At 41.3% G+C, this 21516-nt stretch overlaps 1 protein-coding gene across 6 annotated transcripts in view; it reads left to right on the top strand.

Moving 5' to 3' along the window:
• Positions 1 to 21516, top strand: part of ZBTB40 (zinc finger and BTB domain containing 40) — a 69444-nt gene that overhangs the window by 29636 nt on the left and 18292 nt on the right. For all 6 annotated transcript variants that reach the window (XR_010383946.1, XR_004140629.2, XR_010383947.1 and 3 more), the window contains exons 2-9: positions 3814 to 4565; positions 5020 to 5153; positions 12773 to 12965; positions 13587 to 13729; positions 17357 to 17552; positions 19252 to 19388; positions 19801 to 20002; positions 20370 to 20503. Coding sequence is in view for 2 of the 6 variants with exons in the window: in XM_010979827.3 (XP_010978129.2) it covers positions 3887 to 4565; positions 5020 to 5153; positions 12773 to 12965; positions 13587 to 13729; positions 17357 to 17552; positions 19252 to 19388; positions 19801 to 20002; positions 20370 to 20503 (1818 nt within the window). In the remaining 4 variants the exon portion in view is untranslated. The remainder of the gene's footprint in view (positions 1 to 3813; positions 4566 to 5019; positions 5154 to 12772; positions 12966 to 13586; positions 13730 to 17356; positions 17553 to 19251; positions 19389 to 19800; positions 20003 to 20369; positions 20504 to 21516) is intronic.

The following is a 21516-nucleotide window of genomic DNA, read 5'->3' as shown; positions in this document are numbered from 1 at the left end:
ATATTGCTTCTATTTTTTTCTTTCTTCTCCTTCAAATATTCCCATTGCACATATGTTTTACCTTTGTAATTGTCTCACAGTCCTTGGGTATTCTATTCTGTTTTTTTCAGACCTTTTTCACTTTGATTTTCAATTTTGTAAGTTTCTTATTGTCATATCCTTAAGCTCAGAGATTCTTTATTCAGCCATATCTGGTCTACTGATGAGTACATCAAAGGCATTCTTTATTTCTGTTACAGTGGTTTTTGCCCCTAGCTTTTCTTTTTCGTTCTCTGCTTACATTGCCATCTGTTCCTGCATGGTGTCTACTTTTTCCATTAAATCCCTTAGCATATTAATTATGGTTTTTTAAAAATTCCTGGTCTAATAATTCCTGACATATCTGACTGTGGTTCCGATGCTTATGCCATCTCTTCAAAGTGTTTTTGTCTTTTAGTATGCCTTGTACTTTCTCTTTCAAAGGTAGACATAAAATACTGGGTAAAAGGAACTGTGGTAAGTATGCCTGTAGTGATGAGACGGTAAGGTGTGGAGGAAGGAAGTGTTTTATAGACCTTTTATTAGGTCTCAGTCTTTTGGTAAGTCTGTGCTCCTGGCCTGTGAACTTCACCAATGCTTTTCAGCCCCCCTCCCTGCACCCCCCTGCAAGTGGTACAGCATGGCAGGATGGCTACAGTGAGCTGAAATAGGGTATTTCCCTCCCTTCCTCCAATTAGGTTAGACTCTTGTAGAATAGTTTCTTCTGATTCTAGTCCTTGTTGAGAAAAACAGAATGTTCTGTCGTATTTAAAAATAGTTACTTTCTCCTTTCGCCTGCCAGAAGCAGAGAGGAATTTTTCTTCAGTGTTCACTGCAAGAACCCAGTAGAGCTCGTGGAGGTAAAACTCACAAAATTATGACTCAGTCCCTCTGGAGTTTTTAACACTCAGATTTGTCCACCCTGAGCCTCCAGCAGTTCATCAGCTTAAGTTTAGTTCTTCTATTCTGGCCCTGGTTCCTGTGCGTTTCTGTTGGTGGGTTTCTGCTTGAGCAGTTGTGAGTCTCTGTATCTGCCTGTCTCTCCAGTTTGGGGGGGCAGCAGTTTTGCCCTGTGACCTCACTCCTCTGACAGATCTCAGAAGGGTTGTTGATTTTCCCATTTTCCTTTTTAAGCTCTTTACATACCAGACCAGAAACCTGGAAACCAGAACTTGGAAATATTTTCATTTTTATTTTTATTTGTCAGTTTCAAATCTGGGGAAATAAAGAAGTGGTGGAGTGGATAGGGAATCATAATCCTTCTAACGATGGCAAGCAGTGTTATTTTGATATATGTCTTTCCATCCTTGGTGTTTTTTTTTTAATTTATACAAATGAGATTATACAGTTTTGCTATCATCATAAGATCCTCAAACCCAAATGGAACGAGATATCTCCTCCCCTCGAATATCTTTTTCTTGTGTTATCTGTATCATTTCATCATCTACCCCCACTCACCAAACCAGGAACCTGGGAGCTGTCTCTGACTTCCCTCACATATATTTAGATCCTAAATCATGATAGTTAACACTTTTCTAAATATTTTTATCTGTTTTCTTTCTCTCTTCTATTACCACTTCTCCTGGTCAAAGCCCTCATTGATTTTTTCCCTGAACTCCTGCAGTAATAGAGCCTGTCTCTAGCATTATCTCCTTTAAATTCTGTACAAATGTCACTTGGATGATATATTTAAAATGTGTATCTGACCATATGACTTTCCTGCTTAAAGTCCTTCAAACCCTTCATTGACTCCTCATTGCCTTTAGGATAAGTCCAAGCTCCTGAGCATGGTCTGTGGATCTCTCTGTGGCCAGAACCTCTGTCTGCCTCTCCAGATTCATCTCCTGACACTCCCTGTCCCCTTTTTTATGTTCCAGTATCATGGAACTTCTTATAATTCCCCCTCCTAAACCTCCTTCCCGTCACTACATTATACTTTCTTAACTATGTGCCTCACAGAGGAATGCCTTTTCTCCCACTCTTCCCACCTCATTAGTGCCTACTCATTTGTTAAGGAGGTTAGCTGTTAGCTCCTCCTCAGAACTCACTCTAACCCTTGGATACCCCTACTCCCCAAACTGGGCTTCTAGGTACAAATCTCTGTCATTACATTTCCTCCCATTCATTTATTCATTCCAGCAACTAACCAGCAATGTTTGTGCTAGGCAGAATTTGGGGCACTGGGATACAACAGATGATAAAGAAAAAAAAATTTCCTTTCCTAATAGAGTTTATATTCTAGTGAAGGGAGATACATAATAAGTAAAAATATATGTCCATAGGCTCTGATGAAAAATGGAATGAGAGGGATGGAATGTTCTGGGTTGGAGGGGAGGCTGCTATTTAAAGAACATGATCAGGGATCATGTTGATAATGTGGCCTTTGAGCAGAGCCCTGGCGGGAGTGAGAGTGAACCCCACACACACACGTGAAGAAACCTGCGGGTGAGTGTGCTTGGTGTGCTCCAGGATCAGCAACGAAGGTGCGGTGCTTACAGCAGAATGAGTGAGAGGGGGTGAAGCCGAAGATGAGATTTGAGAGCTAATGGCAGACTGTGTAAGAATTTTGACTTTGGCTTTTACCCTGCGATCAGAAACCATGGAGGCTTTTGTGCAAAGTGACAGTATCTGGCTATGTGTTTTTTAAAAAGATCACTTTGACTGCTGGGTTACAGATAGGTGGGGTAGGGGTAGTGCTGGGAAGGGGCAGAGGCTTGGAGACCAGTTAGGTGATTGCTGCAGTCATCCAGATAAAAGGTGATGGTGGCTTGGGCTGACCAGAGTAGAGCCAGTGGAAGTGGTGTTACGTGATTGGATTTTGGATAGACTTTGAAGGTAGAGCCAATTGGATTTATAAAGAATTGGATAAGGAGTATGAGAAAAAACAGGAATCAAGGGTAATTTCTGGGTTTTTGGCCTGAACAACTGGAAAGGACAGAATTGCTGTGAAATGGGGAAGGTGGCAGGAGAGTTTGGATTTAAGTTTAAGAAACCTGTCAGGCTTCCCGCTGAAGATGTTCAGTAGGTAGTTAGAAGTACGCATTTGGAGCTCAGAGGAAAGGTCTGAACTGGAGATATAAATCTGAAAGCTTTCAGCATTTAGATATTTCAAAACTATGGAATCAGATGAGAGGGAAGATAAGAAGTGAGATGACAGTTTTGGAGCACTGCAAACTTTGGAGGCCAAAGTGATGCGGAGGACCAGCAAAGGAAACCGCGTGGCTGGTGAGATAGTAGGAGACTCAAGGAGCACAGGAGCAAGTGAGAAACGCATTCTAAGAGGGAGGGAATGACGGCCTGCATGCAGTGCTGCAGAGAGCCCGAGTAAGATGAGGACATTGTATTATAAATCTCCGTTTATATATATGTCTCCTTCAGTTGGCGGGGAACTCGGGAGCAGGAATGCATATAGCGATGTAGTTATTTACAGCCTTGAAATCAGTACCAGGAATGCCATTTGATGGCTGTTTGTCCTTAGGCTGGTTCTCTCAGTCCCTTTGAGCTTCAGTCTCATCTGTAAAATGGGGAGAATATAGTATCTCTTCCATTGAGAGGTTGTGCAGACCAAATGGGAGCATCCAGGTGAAACACTAAGCATAGTCCCTTTCATGCAGTTAAACACATGGCAGTTATTATCATTATTAGTAATTTAGTCTCCCTGGCACAGTGCCTCTTCCTGTTCAGCAACATTTGATGAATGAACCAGTGAATTGCTTGTTCATTTTAACATTTCATTTGGGGCGTTGCCCTGTGTGCTTGTGAAGTATTAACATGGCATTTTTGGGGTTTCTCCAGGATCTAATACTGATCCTCACAAAGCGATTCTGAAAGAAGAGAGGAAGAAAAGTCCTCGGGCAGAGCTGATGCGATGGAGCTCCCCAACTACAGCCGGCAGCTGCTGCAGCAGCTCTACACCCTGTGCAAGGAGCAGCAGTTCTGTGACTGCACCATTTCCATTGGTACCATTTACTTCAGGGCCCACAAGCTTGTCCTGGCCGCTGCCAGCCTGCTGTTCAAAACCCTGCTGGACAACACAGACACCATCTCCATTGATGCCTCTGTCGTGAGCCCTGAGGAGTTTGCCCTCTTGTTAGAAATGATGTACACAGGCAAGCTACCTGTGGGCAAGCACAACTTCTCCAAAATCATCTCTTTAGCCGACAGCCTGCAGATGTTCGATGTGGCTGTCAGTTGTAAAAATCTTCTGACTAGCCTTGTAAACTGCTCTGTTCAGGGTCAGGTGGTGAGGGATGCCTCCACACCATCCCTGGAGTCATCCAAGAAGGAGTCGGAGAAGCCCGAAGTAGAAATCCTTTCCTCCGAGGATGCTGGAGAGCTTCATTCTTCTCTGGAGGTTTCCACCCCTCCAGGGGGCCCTGTGAAAGCTGAGATGGAGGAGGCAATCCAGACGGTTGCACAAGAGTTGAGTGTGGATCCCTCCACTGCCCAGGAGATTCAGGGCAATGCAGACACCCCAGCTGAAGTTTGTTCCCCCTCCCCTGTTGTGCAGACCTTTAGTGGGGCAAAGGAAGCCAGCACAGAACCAGGTGATACTCATTTCATAGTTGTTCTGTAATCTGTCCTTCTGTTGTCAGTTACTAGATTCAGTGATCTTTATGAGTTCTTTTGTTTCATTGATAAATTTACCAAAGACCACTGCTAGGTGGGAAACCAGAATCCAATATAATAGTCATATTAGGGCATTCTTCTTTTAAAAGAAGTGGTTTTGAGTGTTGGAAGCCTGAAGATGAGCCACAGAGCAGAAAAGCAGTATTGAAATAATGATGTACCGTTTTTGATGCTTACCCATTATTTTAACCAGGATGAGGGAGGCACAAAAGAGGAAGCTGTTAGAGAAGCGGTTTTCTGTTACTTGTAATTGATATGTTAGATGTCAGTTATAAGTGTAGTATATGACCTAAAGGTTCTCAGCTTAAACTTTTAAAAAATCATTCCAAGTAGTCACTGATTTTTTAAAATTTTGTTTTGTTTTACATTCAGAGTATGAGGGGAAACATTACCAGCTGAATTTTCTTCTAGAAAATGAAAATACCTTCTCAGATGCACTCTTGATTACCCAGGATGTTTTAAAAAGACTAGAAGAATGTTCAGAAATTAAAGGCACACAGAAGGAGGTAGGTACCATGAGTTTTGTTTGCTGGTTTAGTGTCTCAGGATAGCAAATCAACTTCCCATATGGGACAGAAACACAAAAATGCAAAATACTCCAGGGTCTCAATTTTGTTCAACCTTAAAAAAAAAATTTATTCACTAAAGGACAGTCTTGCAAAAGTGCTAGAGAAGATACTTTCAAAATGAAGTTATATTTTGATCACTAGGTGAATCCCAGTATACAGCCAGTTTTGATCCAGGATACTTAGCTGAGCATACTGTTTCCTTCTGCTTAATCAGGGATAAAATGAGGCAGAAGGTAGTCATGGATAACCCCAAATCAGGCATTAAATAATAAAAACAAAAAACAAAACAACAATAAATACTCAAAACATGGTACCAAAAACACTATAAACTTACTAGTGAATTGCATCGATGTTTAGGAATACAGTGGCCATTTTCAGACGTGAAGACAATGGCGGTGAACACTGGTTGAATACTTACTGTGCTGCTCTTGGTACATATGTTATCTCACTTAATCCTCACAGAAATCATTGAGGTGGATACTATTTTGGTTTTTAGCCTTGTTTCATGGGTGAGAAGCTCTTTCTCAAAGAACTGATGTAACTTGGCCAAGGTTGCAGAGCTTATCAAACTAAACTCTGAGCAAGACTTCAAACCTAAGCATTCTGACTTCAGAGCTCTTCTCTTACCATTGAGTTCCTGCCTCCCAATAGGGTGAGAAATGATACATGTATTTCATGTCTGTATAAATGTTTAGGTAACTGCCCAGTGGTTATCATGTTCTGCTTCCGAGCTGATGCTTTCTCCTTTTCACAGTCTCAGTGAGACACGTCCCCACCTGTGGGCTCCCTCCCTGCCTGCTTCCTCACACCTGGCCCTGCAAGGCCCCTTCGGAGCTCCCCTTGCTTCCCCTTTCTTCCAGCCATGCCTCCCATTCTGAGAGGTGCAGGCACTGTCCCTGCAGCCTGCTCATCGGATCCGAGGGGTCACGTGGGGCATTCTCCAATGTTGCTGCAGACAGTTTAGTGTCTGCTAGTTACTATTAATCCAAGCAATAAATGCCTTCTACTATTTAGATATTTCCCTGATTCATAGCAAGTTACTTTTTTAAAAAAACAAATTTAAGGTCAAGTGTTTTTTTAGCCATGGCTAATCAGTTGTTGGCTCTAAATTGTTTTCTTGAGAGCTAAGCTGTTTACAAGACTGGGCTAACCCTGGTGACTTCCTTAGGGGAGGTTTCAACTTGTAAATCGTTTTTGTACTAATTATGCTGAAGGATATTATGGTTTTATATTTTTGCACTTGGATGTTCTCTTAAATGTTCAATCCATCATTTTTGTCACTAGTTTGTTACCGTGGTAGCTTATAGACACTCCTCTTCATTTTCTCTCTCAAGACTTCCTCTCCACTTAACTTTGGTTGCAGAGGAACAATACTCAAACTATTAAATCAGCAGTACTGGAATTATTAGTGTCACCTCTGTACTTCCTTAAACTGTGTCTTATGCGTTTTTTTCCTCACACTGGTACCAAAAAGTGTCTGGCAGATAACAGATGCTCAAGAAATGTTTGCTGTACATGGATTCATTCAACATTTTGCCCCCAGATTGTGTCCTAATCTTTTGATGGCAATAACATTAATAGTACTTTGCAATAGCACTGATTCACTGTTGGTGATCATTATAGGCTTATGTTATTTCTTCCTCGGTTTTAGAGGTCAGTGTAAGAGCTCTACAAATCACTTGATGGCTGTATTTAAAACTGATTGTTTTATTCCATAATATATCGTTCAGCTACAGAAAGAAAAAGGGAAAAAATACCTTGAGAACATAAGATTAAATTAAATAAAATACAGAGTTGGGGAGGTACTGCTTTGTACTTAGTTCTTGTCCTTCTCTCTCACTTTCTTTTAGACAGCTTTATTGAGGTATGATTGACATACAGAAAACTGTGCCTGTTTAAAGTTGTACAGTTCGATAAATTGTGAAACCTGAAATCAGCACCACAATCAAGATAGTGAACATATCCCTCACCCCTTAAATTTTCCTTACGTTCCTTTGTAATCCCTCCATCCTCCCCTTTCCACTCGCCCTTCCCCAGGTAGCACTGGTCTGCTTTCTCTGTGTATAGATTAATGTGCATTTTCTAGAGTGTGATATGAATGGAATCATATAGTCTGTATTCTTTTTGGCCTGGCTTCTTGCATTCAGCATAACTGTTTTGAGTGTTATCCATGTTGTTGCATGTTCATTACTTTTAATTGCTGAGCAGGGTTCCATTGTACGGATATATCATTTATTTATCCAGCTCTACCATTCACTAGCATTGTGACCTGCAGAAGCTTAATCTCTGTAATGCTTAATTTTCTAATTTGTAAAATTTGGGAATGTTATCACCTATATCACAGGGTCATTGTGAAATTAATTAAGATTTATGTAAAACTTATACTAAAATGCCAGGCACATAGAAGGAGCCCAGTAGGCGATGACTGCTATCGTTTGCCTACACATTAACTCAGGACTTTCAGACTTAGCCTTGAAACCCTTTTTTGCATGATGCCTTATAAATATTCGAGAGCACGATCACTTACTCTGACACAAGAAGGTTTGTTGTTTCTCTTAATGTTAAACATGTTAGTGTTTAAGCTTAATTTGCAAATCATGCTTTCAAATAGGTACCATGACACTTAGAAGTAGCTTCCTGCACAGCAGGATTGGTGTCTCCTACAAAACCATTAGTCTCCAGAACAACAGTTCAGTGTACATAAAAATGATCTGGTGCCATCGTTAAAATGCACATCTCCAGACGGCATTTCCCAAGAGTCTGATTCTTCGGTTGTGACCTGGGAATCTCCATCTTTAACAACTTCCCCATGGACTGCTGTTGTGGTATCTCTAGACTATACTTTGAGAAGCATTGCTGGAAAAGTTAATGGCTTACAAAATTCTTAATGTATGATGGCAGATGTCACGATGTCTATGCTGACAGCTCTCAATGTTTTAAGGAGCTGCTAAATACCCATTTTTCCCAAGCATTACTCTTTGCTTTCCTTTTGATTCAGCAAATATTTACTGAGCAACTGGTTTGTGCCAGGCATTGAGCTGATTGCTAGGAAAATAAACATAAATAAGACTGGCTCCCTATCCTTATGGAATGTCTTGAGAGGAAAGAAATCCTGCCACACGTGTAATTTGGGGGAAAGTATGCACAGAAGTCACCCGATTGCAGGAATCCCCAAAAGACTTCAGTGCTGAATGTATTTAAAAACTGTTCACTTGGAACATCATTCTGCATTTCAGCTACAATTGTAAAGGTTGTTTGGGGATTTTGTCTGTTGTTATTGCTGTTCTGTTTACATATTTTTAGCTCCCAGAGAGCTTTGAATTTTTTTGTTGCTGTTGGTTGTTATTTGGTTAATTATCATAATATTAAAAAGACAGCTCAACATTAAAAATAACCTACACTTAGATGTGTAATTTTGAAGCCTATTAAGGCTTGTGAGTGATGTTCTGATTGAGATGGACCAGCCTGTTCCTTTTCTGAAAAACAGACATGAGATATGCAGTTGGCCTGGATTGAGTTTAGGGAGGACACCATGAACCAGTGTCCTGATTATTTTATTTCCTGAGATGAATGATGAAAGGTGGCAAAGCCATTCCCTGAGCAGTGATTGCAGCAACATGAGAAGAGGCTGGGCTGCTTGAATTGTGTGAAACCAAAGCCAAAACTGATTAAGGAGAAATCTCTTGGGTGCTGGGGTGGGAGAGTGTCTTCCGCCTGTCTTTATCTCAGTGTGATATCCCTTACCCATTAGAAAAATCAGGTACTGACCTAAGAGGCTTTGTGACTGAGCTGAGTAAAACTTATACTTAAAGGCAGACTTACACTTCTTTTCAGCTTTTGTGCTAGAACTTTTAATTGTCTGTTCTCTTTATTCCTAGCCATGTCCCAGCTTTTAATTAATTGTGTATATAGCAAAGTGAGTCTTTGACTAGAATAAGGAGATAACTTTTTCTGCTATTGATTTCCTTGCTGTTTGATCCACTTTCTACCTAAAGTTCTAGAAAGACTCCCAAAGCTGAAGACCTGGTAGCATCTTTTTTTCCCCTTCAACTTTGTTTCAAAGGCAAACAAAATTGAAGGCTCTTACTGAATCTGATATTTTCAACTGTGCCATTGCTTCGGAGGTTTGTCAAGAAGTGCGGGTCTGTGTTTTGTGGACTGTGTTCACTGACAGTATAGGGTAATCTTGAGAAGTGAGTTGATAGGATTCACTTGTCAGGTCTATGAGAGATGAAATAAATTGTTGGTTTTTCAGATCCCCTCTCTGCTAATTACTAAGTCTAAGATATGCAGCTGTAGCTAGAAGAGCTAGTGGTTGTATGGGAAGGGAATTTCATTCAGTTAAATGAACATTTATTAAGCACCTATTGTATACCAGTCTCTACACTAATCACTGAGACCAGGAGGAATCGTACAGATTTTTTAGATTGTCTATGTTGAACAGAGATTGAACCCAGTGTTCAGTGTGACGTTGATTCCAGTAAGTCCAATAGAATCCAGTGAAATGGATTTGGTTACACTAAAAGTAACTGGAACTGGATGAAGGGGGTGCCAGCTCAGTGTTTGATGGAATAAGTGGAATAAGCTCAGTGTTTGATCCGGGTACTCTGCTCACTAGCCATGCAACCTTGGGCGAGTTACTTCACCTCTCTGACTCTCCTTCAAGTAGTCATAGTAATGCCTCCAAGGTCTGAGATGGAGAGTAAAGTAGATGGCACGTATACACAGTATCTAGGATGGTGTGGAGCTGCTGTGGTGTCATTCTTGCCATTGTCTGGTCCTCGACATTCAGGGAAGGCATGAGCAAACAAGAACACAATGTAATCTAGACAAATCCGAAGGCAGTAAGCAAACAAACAGTTGGGAAAATAAGTAAATTCAATTAGAAGACTGAGTGTAAAGGAAAGATTAAATGGTTTTTCACATATAATGGAAAGAAAACTGTCCCATCTTTAAATATATTGACCTATATTTAATTCATAGATAAGAGTTCTTTGAGTCCTTGTGTGACCATGATTTGATATGAATTTATTAAAGTACCTTTAACTCTAAGAGTTAAAAGAGTTTCAAATTATGGTTAAAGCACAGAACTCTGTTTTGGTCCATTTCTTAGAGTTCTGTTACGTGATAGCAATCAGTGAATTCCAGGCTGTTGCAATATGTGACACTCTTCTGTTTAGGCAGATAACACTGTTTCAGAAAAGGGCTCACTCCAGTGTAGAGCCCCAGGCATCTTAGGGGACTGACAGAGTAACAGTTACAGTGCTGGCTCTGGTGCAGGTCCCCAGTAGGTTCTGAAAGAAAGAGCAGAGAGCAGGGCTGTCCAGGCAGCCGACTGCTCCCTCCTGGCCCTTTCATCAGCCCACCCCTGCTTCTCTTCCCAGATGGTCACCCTGGTGGCACTGCTGAGCAGTGAAGTTAACAAATGTTTTAATTTCACTGCTGAGCAGTTCTGCAGAGGAGGAGACAGCAGAGGGGATAATGAGAAGTGCATCAGATGCCGCCACTGATGAAAGCTTCTCTTCCCCACTGGCTCAAATGATAATGCCAGACAAATGGGAAACTGAGAGAGGTGGTTGTGGGATACTCGGAGAGCTTCGGGTGAACAAAAACTGGCCTAAGAATGAGATAGCTGTATGCTGTATCGACTAAGATCCGCAGAAGGAAGGAAGGAGGGAAAGGAAAAATAAAGGGGAAGAACCAGGTTTAAAACTTAGGGCATTAGCAATAGTGGGTCTTTATGAATGAACTATTGCTGTGTTAAGCAAATTACCCTTAAAATTTAGCAACTTAAAAGAACAAACATTTATGACCTCGTAGTTTCTATGGGTCAGAAATTCAGGCATAGCTTCGCTGAGTCCCTGGCTTAGGGTCCCTCACAGGGCTGCAGTCAGGGTGTCAGCCTGGGCTGCAGACATGTCAAGGCTCAGCTGCGGAGTGTCTCTTTCTAAGCTCACTCACTGACTGTTGGCCGGGGACGTGAGTTCCTTGCCACGTGGACCTCTCTGGAGGGCACCTCACAACATGGCAGCTTGCATCCCCCAGAGCAAAGACACTCAGAGAGCTCACACGTAGGCAAGATGGAAATCTCAGTAACCTAGCCTAACTGGTGGTTCCCATTACTTTTGCCATATAGGAGCAAGGCATTAGGTTCAGCCCAACGGCATGGAAACCTGGAGGCAGGCATGCTGGGAAGCAGCCACTATGGAGGCTGCCTACCTCAGGTCCCTACAGCTGTCAGGGAAAAGGCATTCTAAAGAGATTTTAGGCCAACTAAGGAGAGTATGAAAGGTTGAATAAATGTGGCCAAAAGGAAATAAGCATTCAACTGAAATCTTTATCTCATTTGTTTATTACTTTAAAAATAGAGACAAGATGAATTATTTTATGTTCATAAAAGTTATTTATTCCAGTAAAATCTTAATGTGGATTATTAAATTGTGTTTTACTATGTTTACTTTGGGAGATGACCAAAAAACATAGAAACTTTTTTGTTTTCAGTTTAACTTAGCTTTAGCAGTCCTCTCTGATCAGAAAACAAGCTAGAGCAAATTCAAGAAACAAAGTCTAACTCATTATAATCCTCTGTATTTGGGAAGAGCATAGAAGATAAAATCTCTCTAAACAACAATTGTAAACATGTAATTACTGTCAGAATTTATAATAGCTGTCTAGGTGAACTTCGCCAGTGTACATATTCATGAGATCCTTTTGTGTTGTATATGTGACTGTGTGTGCATGTTTGTGTGTGTCTAGAAAACCTGAACTTTTTGCTCTCTAAATACTCCCATGAGAAAACAGTTTTCTTTTATAGTATCAACACTACAAAACATCAAAAGTAGGTGGTAGATTTGCCAAGTAGGGATATAAAGACTATACATAAGACATTCCACTTGAAATTAAGTTTTGATTCCCAGATTTTTTTCGAATACATTCGTTACCGCTGAAATAGAAATATTAATTCTGCCTTCCAGTTGGCCTTCCTCCCATTTGTGAGAGAGATGCTCTGTCAGACCAAAGAAAGGAATGCTAATTTTGCTTATTTTACCCCATGGAGTTGTTGATATTTTAGTGCTCTAGGTTTCAAAGAGTCAAGATGGTGAGTTTGGTTTTAGGCATGTGGTGCTGAGACCCTTGGAGGATAAGGCGTATCTAACAGAAACTGTGGCTCTGGAGTTCAGGATTAGAGAGCTAGTTTTCAGGGTTATCTTCATAGAGGTGATGGTTAAAGCTGTACATGTGAGAGCTTTTCAAAAGGGAGCATATATAAAGTGGAGGGGGGAATAGTTGAAACCAGAGCTGCTTTTGGTTATGGATTTGGAAGAAGAACCAGTGAGGAAGGCAGAAGAAGAGTCATTAGAAAGGCAAGTTCTGGTCTAAAATGCTTCAGTGTTAAGAAGTCAGAGAATTGTGGTGCAGAGGCAACAGGAATATCAAACGCCATGGAAAGGTCAAGTAGGCGGGGACTGAATTGTTGAGGGCCTCCTTGCAAATCCAAGGAGCACGGGGTTCCTGTGGCTGGCTGATCTCTCTTTCTGGGCACTTGTGTTTCACAGACCCTAATGGGATGTCTTGAGGGGGAAGAAGGACAATCAGCATTCCAGAGAATCCTGGATAAAGTAAGAAATGAGAGCCTGGATGTTCAGACTGTTGTGTCCCTGTTGAGGCTGTACCAAGATTCTAATCCTGCAGTAAAGTCAGCCCTGCAAGACAGAAAGCCCGCAGACGCAGAAGCAGCACAGCCAAAAGGTAGGAGAAACCTTATCCACCTGAGGGGCTGAGTTTTATTCTGGGAAGATGCTGTAAAGTTTGCTCCAGTGATGCATTTCTTCAGTGGCTTAGCTATTGTTAAGTGATTTTCGCATAAATCCTACCTGTAGTTTCAGAGGCTGCATGTTAAATATATACAAACTAATAAGAGTCTTCATTTCTTCTACCCACTAGTTAACTAATCTGACACCTTGAAGTTGGAGAATACCATCAGTGTGTTCTCCTGCCCTTCAAAAAGCCACACATCCAAATCAATGTTTTGAGTGCCCAGGGTGAACTGGTTTGCTGACAGCACTTAAAGACTGAAGTTTTCTCTCATTTGGGTTCGGTACAAAGCAGTGGCCTTGCCAACCAGAAGTTAACCTCTGGCTGGCTCTACAGCTTTGTGCTTCGAAAGATAAATGAAACATTTTTTCTTTCATAGAGTTTAAACAGAATAATAAAGTATTTTCCTCTCCAAAAAGAGATTCTGCATTCTAGTGCTCAGAACAGGCTGGGAATCACTTTACTATTCTGTTAGATCTCTCCTGACAAACCATGCTGTCATTTCCTTCAAATTGACTAGCTTCTCTTGTTCCTCTCTAACTCTTTCTCCCCCAGGGAGCACAGAGGAGGGAAAGACCTTGTCTGTTCTGTTACTAGAACACAAAGAGGACCTGATCCAGTGCGTAACACAGCTGAGACCTATCATGGAGTTCCTGGAAACAGCCAAGGAGGAATTCCTGACTGGCACTGAGAAAAGGGTAACTGTGTCAAGTGTCTCTTCCTCCCTTCTGAATTCATATAGCACTTTTTTTTAAACCTCTTTTGTGGCCCAGAGCACTTTTTATCTTGCAGGGTTTTTCACAGACTACATAGTAAGCACCTGCAATTTCAGGTTCTTGCTTCATGCCTCTGTGTGTCCATCCCCTGCAGCAGCTTGCTGAGCACCCTGCACATGGTAGTCAGACATTAAAGCTTTAGATGCGTGGATGGTTGGAAGGCTATTCCTGCTCTGACTCAATGAGATTTTAATATAAAACATTTGCCCCAAGAATTAAAGTATTTAGGCACATTTGTAACTGTTTTCACATTTTTTCCCTCTTAACAGAAATGATACACTGTTCATCTTTAAAAAATTGGGAAAACAAGTAGAAAGAGAAAAACCGGAATCTCCCACCGTCTCACCACTCACAGCTGATCACTGCTAACATTTTGGAGCATGTGCTCTCACTTTTTCTCATTTGAGTCATCCTGGGATGGGGTTATCATTAGTTTTATAACTTTATTTTTTAATTTAGTACATGTGAATACATTTCCACACCTACAATACAGATTTTGGTAGCTATATTGTCTTCTGTCTAATGGATATACTAAAATTCATTAATTCTTTATTCTTGGGCATTTTTTCCTAAGTTTTTGCTATTCCAATATTTTGCTGTTATAAATGATGTTGCAGGGAGCATTTTGCACACAAATTTCTGCATACTTCTCAGATTATTTCTTCAGAATAATTTCTAAGAAGTGAGATTTTGGAATAGAGAGTATAAATTTTTTCAAGTGTTTGAGATATATTGCCAAATTGCCTTTCAGGAAGGTTGTACTGATTTACTCTGCCACCAGCCAGCTGCTAAAATCCTCATAAAACTGCTAGCATGACTTCTCAAGTCAACTAGATAACTGTATTTGTTGGTGTTATTGATTTCAACTTTGTGCTAAAAATATTTTTTTATCTGGAAGGAAGAAATAGGGACAGAGAACTTTTGTGGCATCGAACTGTGGGAAGTGACTTCAATGTTCAGGAGAGAAAACGTTTGGAAACCGCTGGTGTGATGGCTAAGCACTAGGTGGATAGTGAGGGCCAGACCCTAGATTTCCTTCTTCTCAATGATCTTATATTGCTACTTTTTCATATAACATGGGAATAGCCTTTAATCTCAAAATTATATTTTGCAGATTATGTTTTTAAAAGTTTACCTTCCTTGAACTTCTTAGAGAAAGATAATATACGCACAGAATAAAATTAAAGCCCTGTTTTCTCCTTAGTCTTCAAATTAAGTGGAAACTTAGGCACTCAGTTTAAGTAAGTTGCTTATAGCTCTAGAAGTACCTAATTCCTTATTTAGTGATTCCCTTCAATTACTCATTCAAACTTTTTCCTTATTAGCTAGATTGAATCTGTCCTTTGAACTGTTTCATTATCTTGCTAAAACAGCATTTATAGGTAGAGCCAAACTCAGCCTTATTCTCTGCAGCAAGACAGACCACACTGTCATTTTCTTCTGTCACTTTCAGTTTACTTGACAGAAAGGGCTGAAGCAGAAAGAACTTAAATTAGTTATAAGTCACAAAAACACTTCTTAAGATTGGGGATCCACCAGAGCTTCATTAAGCTACTCTTTCTCACGAAAATTGAAGCAAAATAATAAAGCAGGAGTGTAGAGGTGAATGTTGATCAAATAGTCACAGTGTTTTGACATCATGTGGAACGTGCTCCCAGGCCATTGGGAACTTTTTCTCTTATGGAGTGTTGCTAATGCTAGCTAGGTACCCTGACCCTTGTGTATACACACTGTGGGTTCTGTAAGAAGTGGTAAATAGGAATTTCTCTGCTTCAGGACTGGGAGCAGATACAAAAATAGTAATTGCTATAGCTGCCATTAATTTATTGTTTATTGTGTGCCAAGCACTGTGCTCAGGACCTTTTAAGCATTACCAAATTCTACCCTCACAGCAACTTTATGAAGTCATGGATATTATCCTGATTTTAAAGATGAAGAAACAGAAGCTTAAGAAGGGTAAGCAGCTCACCCAAAGGCACAGCTGCTTGGTATCAGCACTGGAATTCAGAGTTCTAAACAAAGCACATTTTCTTAACCACTGTGCATCCGGCTTCCTAATAATATCAGTAACCATTGTCACTTATTAACAATCACATACGTCCTGGGAGTTACACTTGGCTCTATAAACAGCAACCTCATTTTAGAGAATCCTCAGAACAACTGTGCAAGAGTTGATATTGTTACCTTCTTTTCAAAGAATTTAATAACTTTCCCAAGGTTATACAGGCCATAGATTTTAGAACTGGGATTCAAACTAGGCCTGCGTGGCTTTAAAGCCCATGCTCACTGTCTGGCTGCCTCATTTTGTATCAGATGATGGTTTAGGAAATAAGAGATAGCACAGAAATCAGTATGGTTTTTAGACACAAGCTCTTGAGTTTTAAATTATGATTCATTTAGTAGAAATCTAATACATATTATACTTTAGACAAAGAGAATGGCTGTGCTCTGCACTGACAACGAATATGACAAGTTAATTTGTAATATACATATTCCTTCCATATTTATGTAGTATAGATATTCCTTCCCCATATATAAAACCAATTTTGTTTTGTGGCTCAATTTATTATTTTTAAATGGGAGTTAATTTGATAATGGTGTCCTCTGGCATGCTACCATGACTGATCTGCTTGACTCTTTCTCCTGAGAACTGGCATCTTCCCAAAGGAAAGCTCAAAATTCAGTTACTGTGAATCTATAGATTACATGTATTGAAGTAATCCCCTCCCTTATCCATAAGAGCCAAGTTATGCATAGTAAATTACAATTCATTAAGAAATAGTTTGATTATAATAGGAAAATATCTATAAAGTAACTGTCATGTGTTTTATTTTCAACCTTTTGCTAGAGGCCTGTGCCCTCTTGACTCAGAAAGCCCTCTAGCACAGCAAGGAAGAACAAGGGAGTAGAACTCTGGGAAGATGACTGGAGCTGGTACATGTGGCCACTGGGAGGGAGAAGGATAGATAATACAGAGTCTGCAGGAAAAAATAATCCAGAAATGCACTTTAAATCTATTATTTTGGAGGCCACAGACAAGCGTATGAAGTATCTGGGTATTCAAATTGCTACGTAAATAAAGTAAAAGAAAGTAAAATAATAGAATTGCTTTGAACTTGCAACATCTACCACTGTCATGTACTTTACCTAACGAACAAAGATTGAAAAACATTGTAACTGTGTTTATTAATTGCCAGGCTGTTTCTCAATTTTCTTGTCTGAACAAACTCAATCTAAAGAACCAGGTTAGATGTAAGCTACTCACTGTGTCATACTGGCCAGCCTAAGAATATTTTCACAAAATGCAAAATGTTGGAGGCAACCTGCAATTGAGAAGGGAAGATTTTCATAGAGCTGTTTGGAGAATGTTTTGGATTTTTATTGAAACAGAATAAGGAAAAGACTATGACAAAAGTGGCACTAGAGACCAGCAGAAGAGGACCTGGAGGCAGGCGTCTTGTAATGCTGTCTTGCTGGGTTTCCAGTGGTGCGTCAGATACATTTAGAATTGCCAGTAACTGGTGTCGGGTTGATTGCTTGCCACTGCAGGTGATTCTGAATTGCTGTGAGGGCGGAACAACACCCAAGGAGACAATAGAAAACTTGTTGTACAGAATGTCTGAAGAGAAGACCCTGAGTGCTGAGAGTTTGGTAAAACTCCTTCAGGCAGTGAAGATGACATTCCCAAACTTGGGCCTTCTGCTGGAGAATTTGCAGAAATTAGCCACTTTGCCGAGCACCACAGGTATTAGTTAATTATTGACTCTCTGGACTGGAACTACCCCTCCAAAAAATTGCAGCTTGAAACACCCTCTGGTTCCTTGCTGGGGAGATAAGACAGTGTTAAGAAAAGCCATTACGAAAGAGAAACTAGCTCACAAATCAGTGAGGCTCAGTGTTTCTGGAGTTAAGTTCTGAAACCTGAGAACTGCTCTTCTCCATTAAGCTCCCTCACAGTGTTCCCATGGTTCAGGGTTTATTAATGTGTGGCTTTCCCACGCTGTCCCATGTCACCTGCCCATGGAGTGGACGGAAGCTCACACCTTGATGTCCCCATTCCCACTTGAGTGCTGTGGTTCCAGCACCAGCAGTCCCCGAATTAACTGCCCCTCGTGTCAATCCAGTCTGCGGAAATGAGTCCATGTCCCACTTCTTAGAAAAACAGCCCAACTCCAGCCAACCCTCTCCCATCTCGGTGCATTGGAGACTCAGGTGGTTTTCAGAAAAAGGGTATTTGGGAAATGAGAGAACTTATTTACTGGCTTATAAAAATAATGTATACTTACACAACCTTGAACAATCTGAAAAATAAAGAAGAAAACAACCTCAAATCCCACCACTTGATTATTTCAATATTAATACGTTGATGTATTGTATCTATCACATTATTTTTACAATGTTGAGACACTACCATGTTTTATAATTTCCCCCATTCAACAGTGTGACATAAACATTCTCCACATTTCAGAATACTCCCTAGCATTCTATTTTTTAAGGCCATGCAGTTTTCCATCATAAGGACACGTATGCTGTATCACTCTTACCCTCGTCCGGGGCACATGTGGCATGACGCTTAAGACTGTCGTGACTATCAGGATTTGCACCCTGACTCCTTTGGTAGCTGTGTGACCCGGACTAAGTGACTTAACCCTTCTGAACTTCATTCTCTCCTCTGTGAGACAGGGATAAGAATGATACCTATCACATTCATTTTTATGGCTACTGTGAGATAATATATGTAAATATTTAGCACAGTGCTCTGCACATAGTAAGCACTCACTCAGTGAACATTAGCTGTTATCTTCATCATCACAATCACAAATTATACACAGGCAAATATCTTTGTACACAGATTTTTTTTTTAACCTTTAGATCATTTCTTAAGGCTAGATTCCCAGAAGTGAAGTTACTGGGCCAAAGAGGAGAATAAATTTTTAAATATCTGCAGAGCTAAGGGGAATGCCTGATAGTTTTGACTTAACTTTCAAATAAATATGACCTTTTAAAAGATCGGCTCAGAGGGCATATAAACAGAAGAGCAGTAGGTCAGCAGTCCTGACTCATGCCTGCCTGTATTTTGGATCGCCACATGCATCCTTTACCTCAGGCCTGACGGATAATATCCCCTGAATCTGTACATCTGAATCTCTTACAAGTGCAGCCTTCTAATTACCCCCCTGTTGAGCAATCACTAGCTTCTACCACCGGGCACTAACTTTCAAAGTGGTAGTGGTTTTGTGACCCTGAAGCGCTGAGTGATTAAGTGTAGACCAAAGGAGATGTGAACACATGTGTGTGAGGCCCCAAGCCAGGAGCTGCACTTGCTCTCCAGAGGAGACAGCGCTCTCCTGCCTTCATTTGTAACTCCTCTCGTTTTCTGTAGGAGAAGCCCTTAAGGAGGTTTTGCTGTATCAAACATTATTGTTTTGCTAATATCCTTACAGTCCAAGCAAGCCCTGATGATTATGGGATTGAGCTGTTGAGACGGTATCATGAAAACCTCTCTGAGATTTTCACAGACAACCAGATGTTACTAAAAATGATCCCACACGTGAAGAGTTTAGCCCCTGGAGAAAGAGAGGTAAGAGAGAGGGAGGGAGGGAGGGTGGGTAAAATGAAAGAAGGAAAAGAGATGAACACATATTTAAAAAATATATGTTTATGTTTTATGTAAACATACGCCGAAACCAGCCATGTTGAGAAATGTTAAGGAATCAGCAGCGGAGGAGAAATAGGTGATCTAACTTCTAAGGCAGAGTGACAAGTAGGATTAGTTGCTATCTCCGCAGTGGTAAGGAAACACATTCAAAAGGAGGCACGAAGAACTTTGCCTTTGTCATGTATGAAAATCTCTTCGGTTGAAAGAAGTGAAGGATGTTGAAAAACTCCTCCCCAGATACATTCACTAAAATCCAGTGCTCAGACTTGCAGCTCAGCAGCTGGGCCAGTGACTAGAAAGTCCCTTACTTGTATGTTTGTGCTGCATCTTGAAGGTCATGGAGAAGCTCGTGAAACGTGACTCTGGTTCGGGTGGTTTCAGTGCTCTGATGTCAGCAGCTCTAGAAAAGCAGGCTCTCTCTGCAACAGCCATTTGGCAACTGCTGCTGGTGGCTCAGGAGACAAAGACCTGCCCGTTGAACCTGCTCCTGGAGGAAATACGAAGGGAGCCTGGCGCCGATGCTTTCTTCCGGGCAGGTAGGCTCCCTGACCTCTGTGGTGGCTTTGCCCCCACCGGTGATTATCGTCAGTCTTCCCAGAAAACAGAGGGAGCTTTCTTACGGTGGCCTTCCACATCCCGACCATTAGAAGTAAGGACTGGCGATTTTGTTCAGGGACATGAGGTTTGTAAACCTTTTAAAGTAAAATATGCAGCAGTCATTCTAAGCTTACGTTAGCAATTATACTCCAGTTACAGCACTCCTTGCCACTTTCCTCACTGCAGCCCCAGGTGGCAGATAGATGAGGTATATTCTCAGTATGAAGAACTGAGTTGAGAAAAAGCGAAAGGAAAAAAATGGTGCTCTTAGTTTCACTAATGACTTTTCAATCCCTCCTTTTTCAGTGGCCACACCAGAAAGTGCTGCCTTTGAAACCATCCTGAGGCATCACAGACTGATCCTAGAGGCTGCCCAGCGAAGGGCTGAGCTCAGGTGCTTGACCTCAGAGGAGGAGCAGCTGGCAGAGACAGTGAAAGAGGTGTGGTGGGAATAAAGATGCAGCGTTTGGGGGAGTTTGATGACGCTGATGCCTGGAACTGTCTTCACTCCTGAGGGAGGAGCCAGCTTCCGCGGGGCGGCTGCTGTGGGCCAAGCCCTGGGCTAGGTGATGCTTTGTGATACTTCAGCTCTTTTAATCCTCCCAGCTTTAACTGTATCTGATATCGTCCACAGTTTACTGATAAGGGCGCTCAGGCATCAAGGGGTTCAGCAACATACCTAGGACGCGCCAGCTAGACGGGGAAGCAGCCAGGATTTGAACTCGGGTTTATGTGACTCAAACCCAGATTTACTGCATTTGTCTCAACCTAGGAAACTCAGAGGGAACCGTGACACTGCCCTCTCCCATGTTCTAAGAAGCAACTTTTTCCAGAGGAATAAAAGTAAAATTGGTCTTATTACATGCTCTGTTCTGGCTTCCAGAAAGAGCCAGAATAAACATAGAAAGAACAAAGCCTTTGCCCATATGGGGTAGCAAATTGTGCCAATTCACTTTCTGTAAGGCTTCTCACAGTGTGGCCAGCATCCCAGAAAAACCAGGTGGGGACTGGGGGGGGGGGGGGGGATTCACGAATTCATCCCAGGATTATGTGCATCTTGAGTGGGAAAGAATCATAAAGGAACATAAAATTAAACTAAGTTCACCTGTCGTGCTTCTTGATCCAAGTAGACACGGATGGTGTATGGAAGGTCTGGTTTCTAACTCGATCCACAGGTGACAGCCCAGCCTTGGTCTGACTCTCAGATGGGAGGACGATGGTGCACTCTTCTGGGGGCTTCAGAGGAGAGATTCATCTGCTAGACTCTCTCCAGCGTGCCTCGTACTTCAGAGATGGGGCTTCAGCAGTTGATCAGTTTTAGCCTCACTAATTAGTCTCATGCCTGCCTCCAGGGACATCGGGTTTATTTAGATAGACTTGAAAAGAGCAGAAATAAAATATCTTCCAAAATGAAAATTCCATGTGGCCATCTGTGGATGGTTTAGCTTTATTT

The sequence above is a fragment of the Camelus dromedarius genome, chromosome 14 (genome assembly GCF_036321535.1).
Source record: "Camelus dromedarius isolate mCamDro1 chromosome 14, mCamDro1.pat, whole genome shotgun sequence".
NCBI classification, from domain to species: domain Eukaryota; kingdom Metazoa; phylum Chordata; class Mammalia; order Artiodactyla; family Camelidae; genus Camelus; species Camelus dromedarius.
This window is presented reverse-complemented; position numbering and strand designations above follow the sequence as displayed.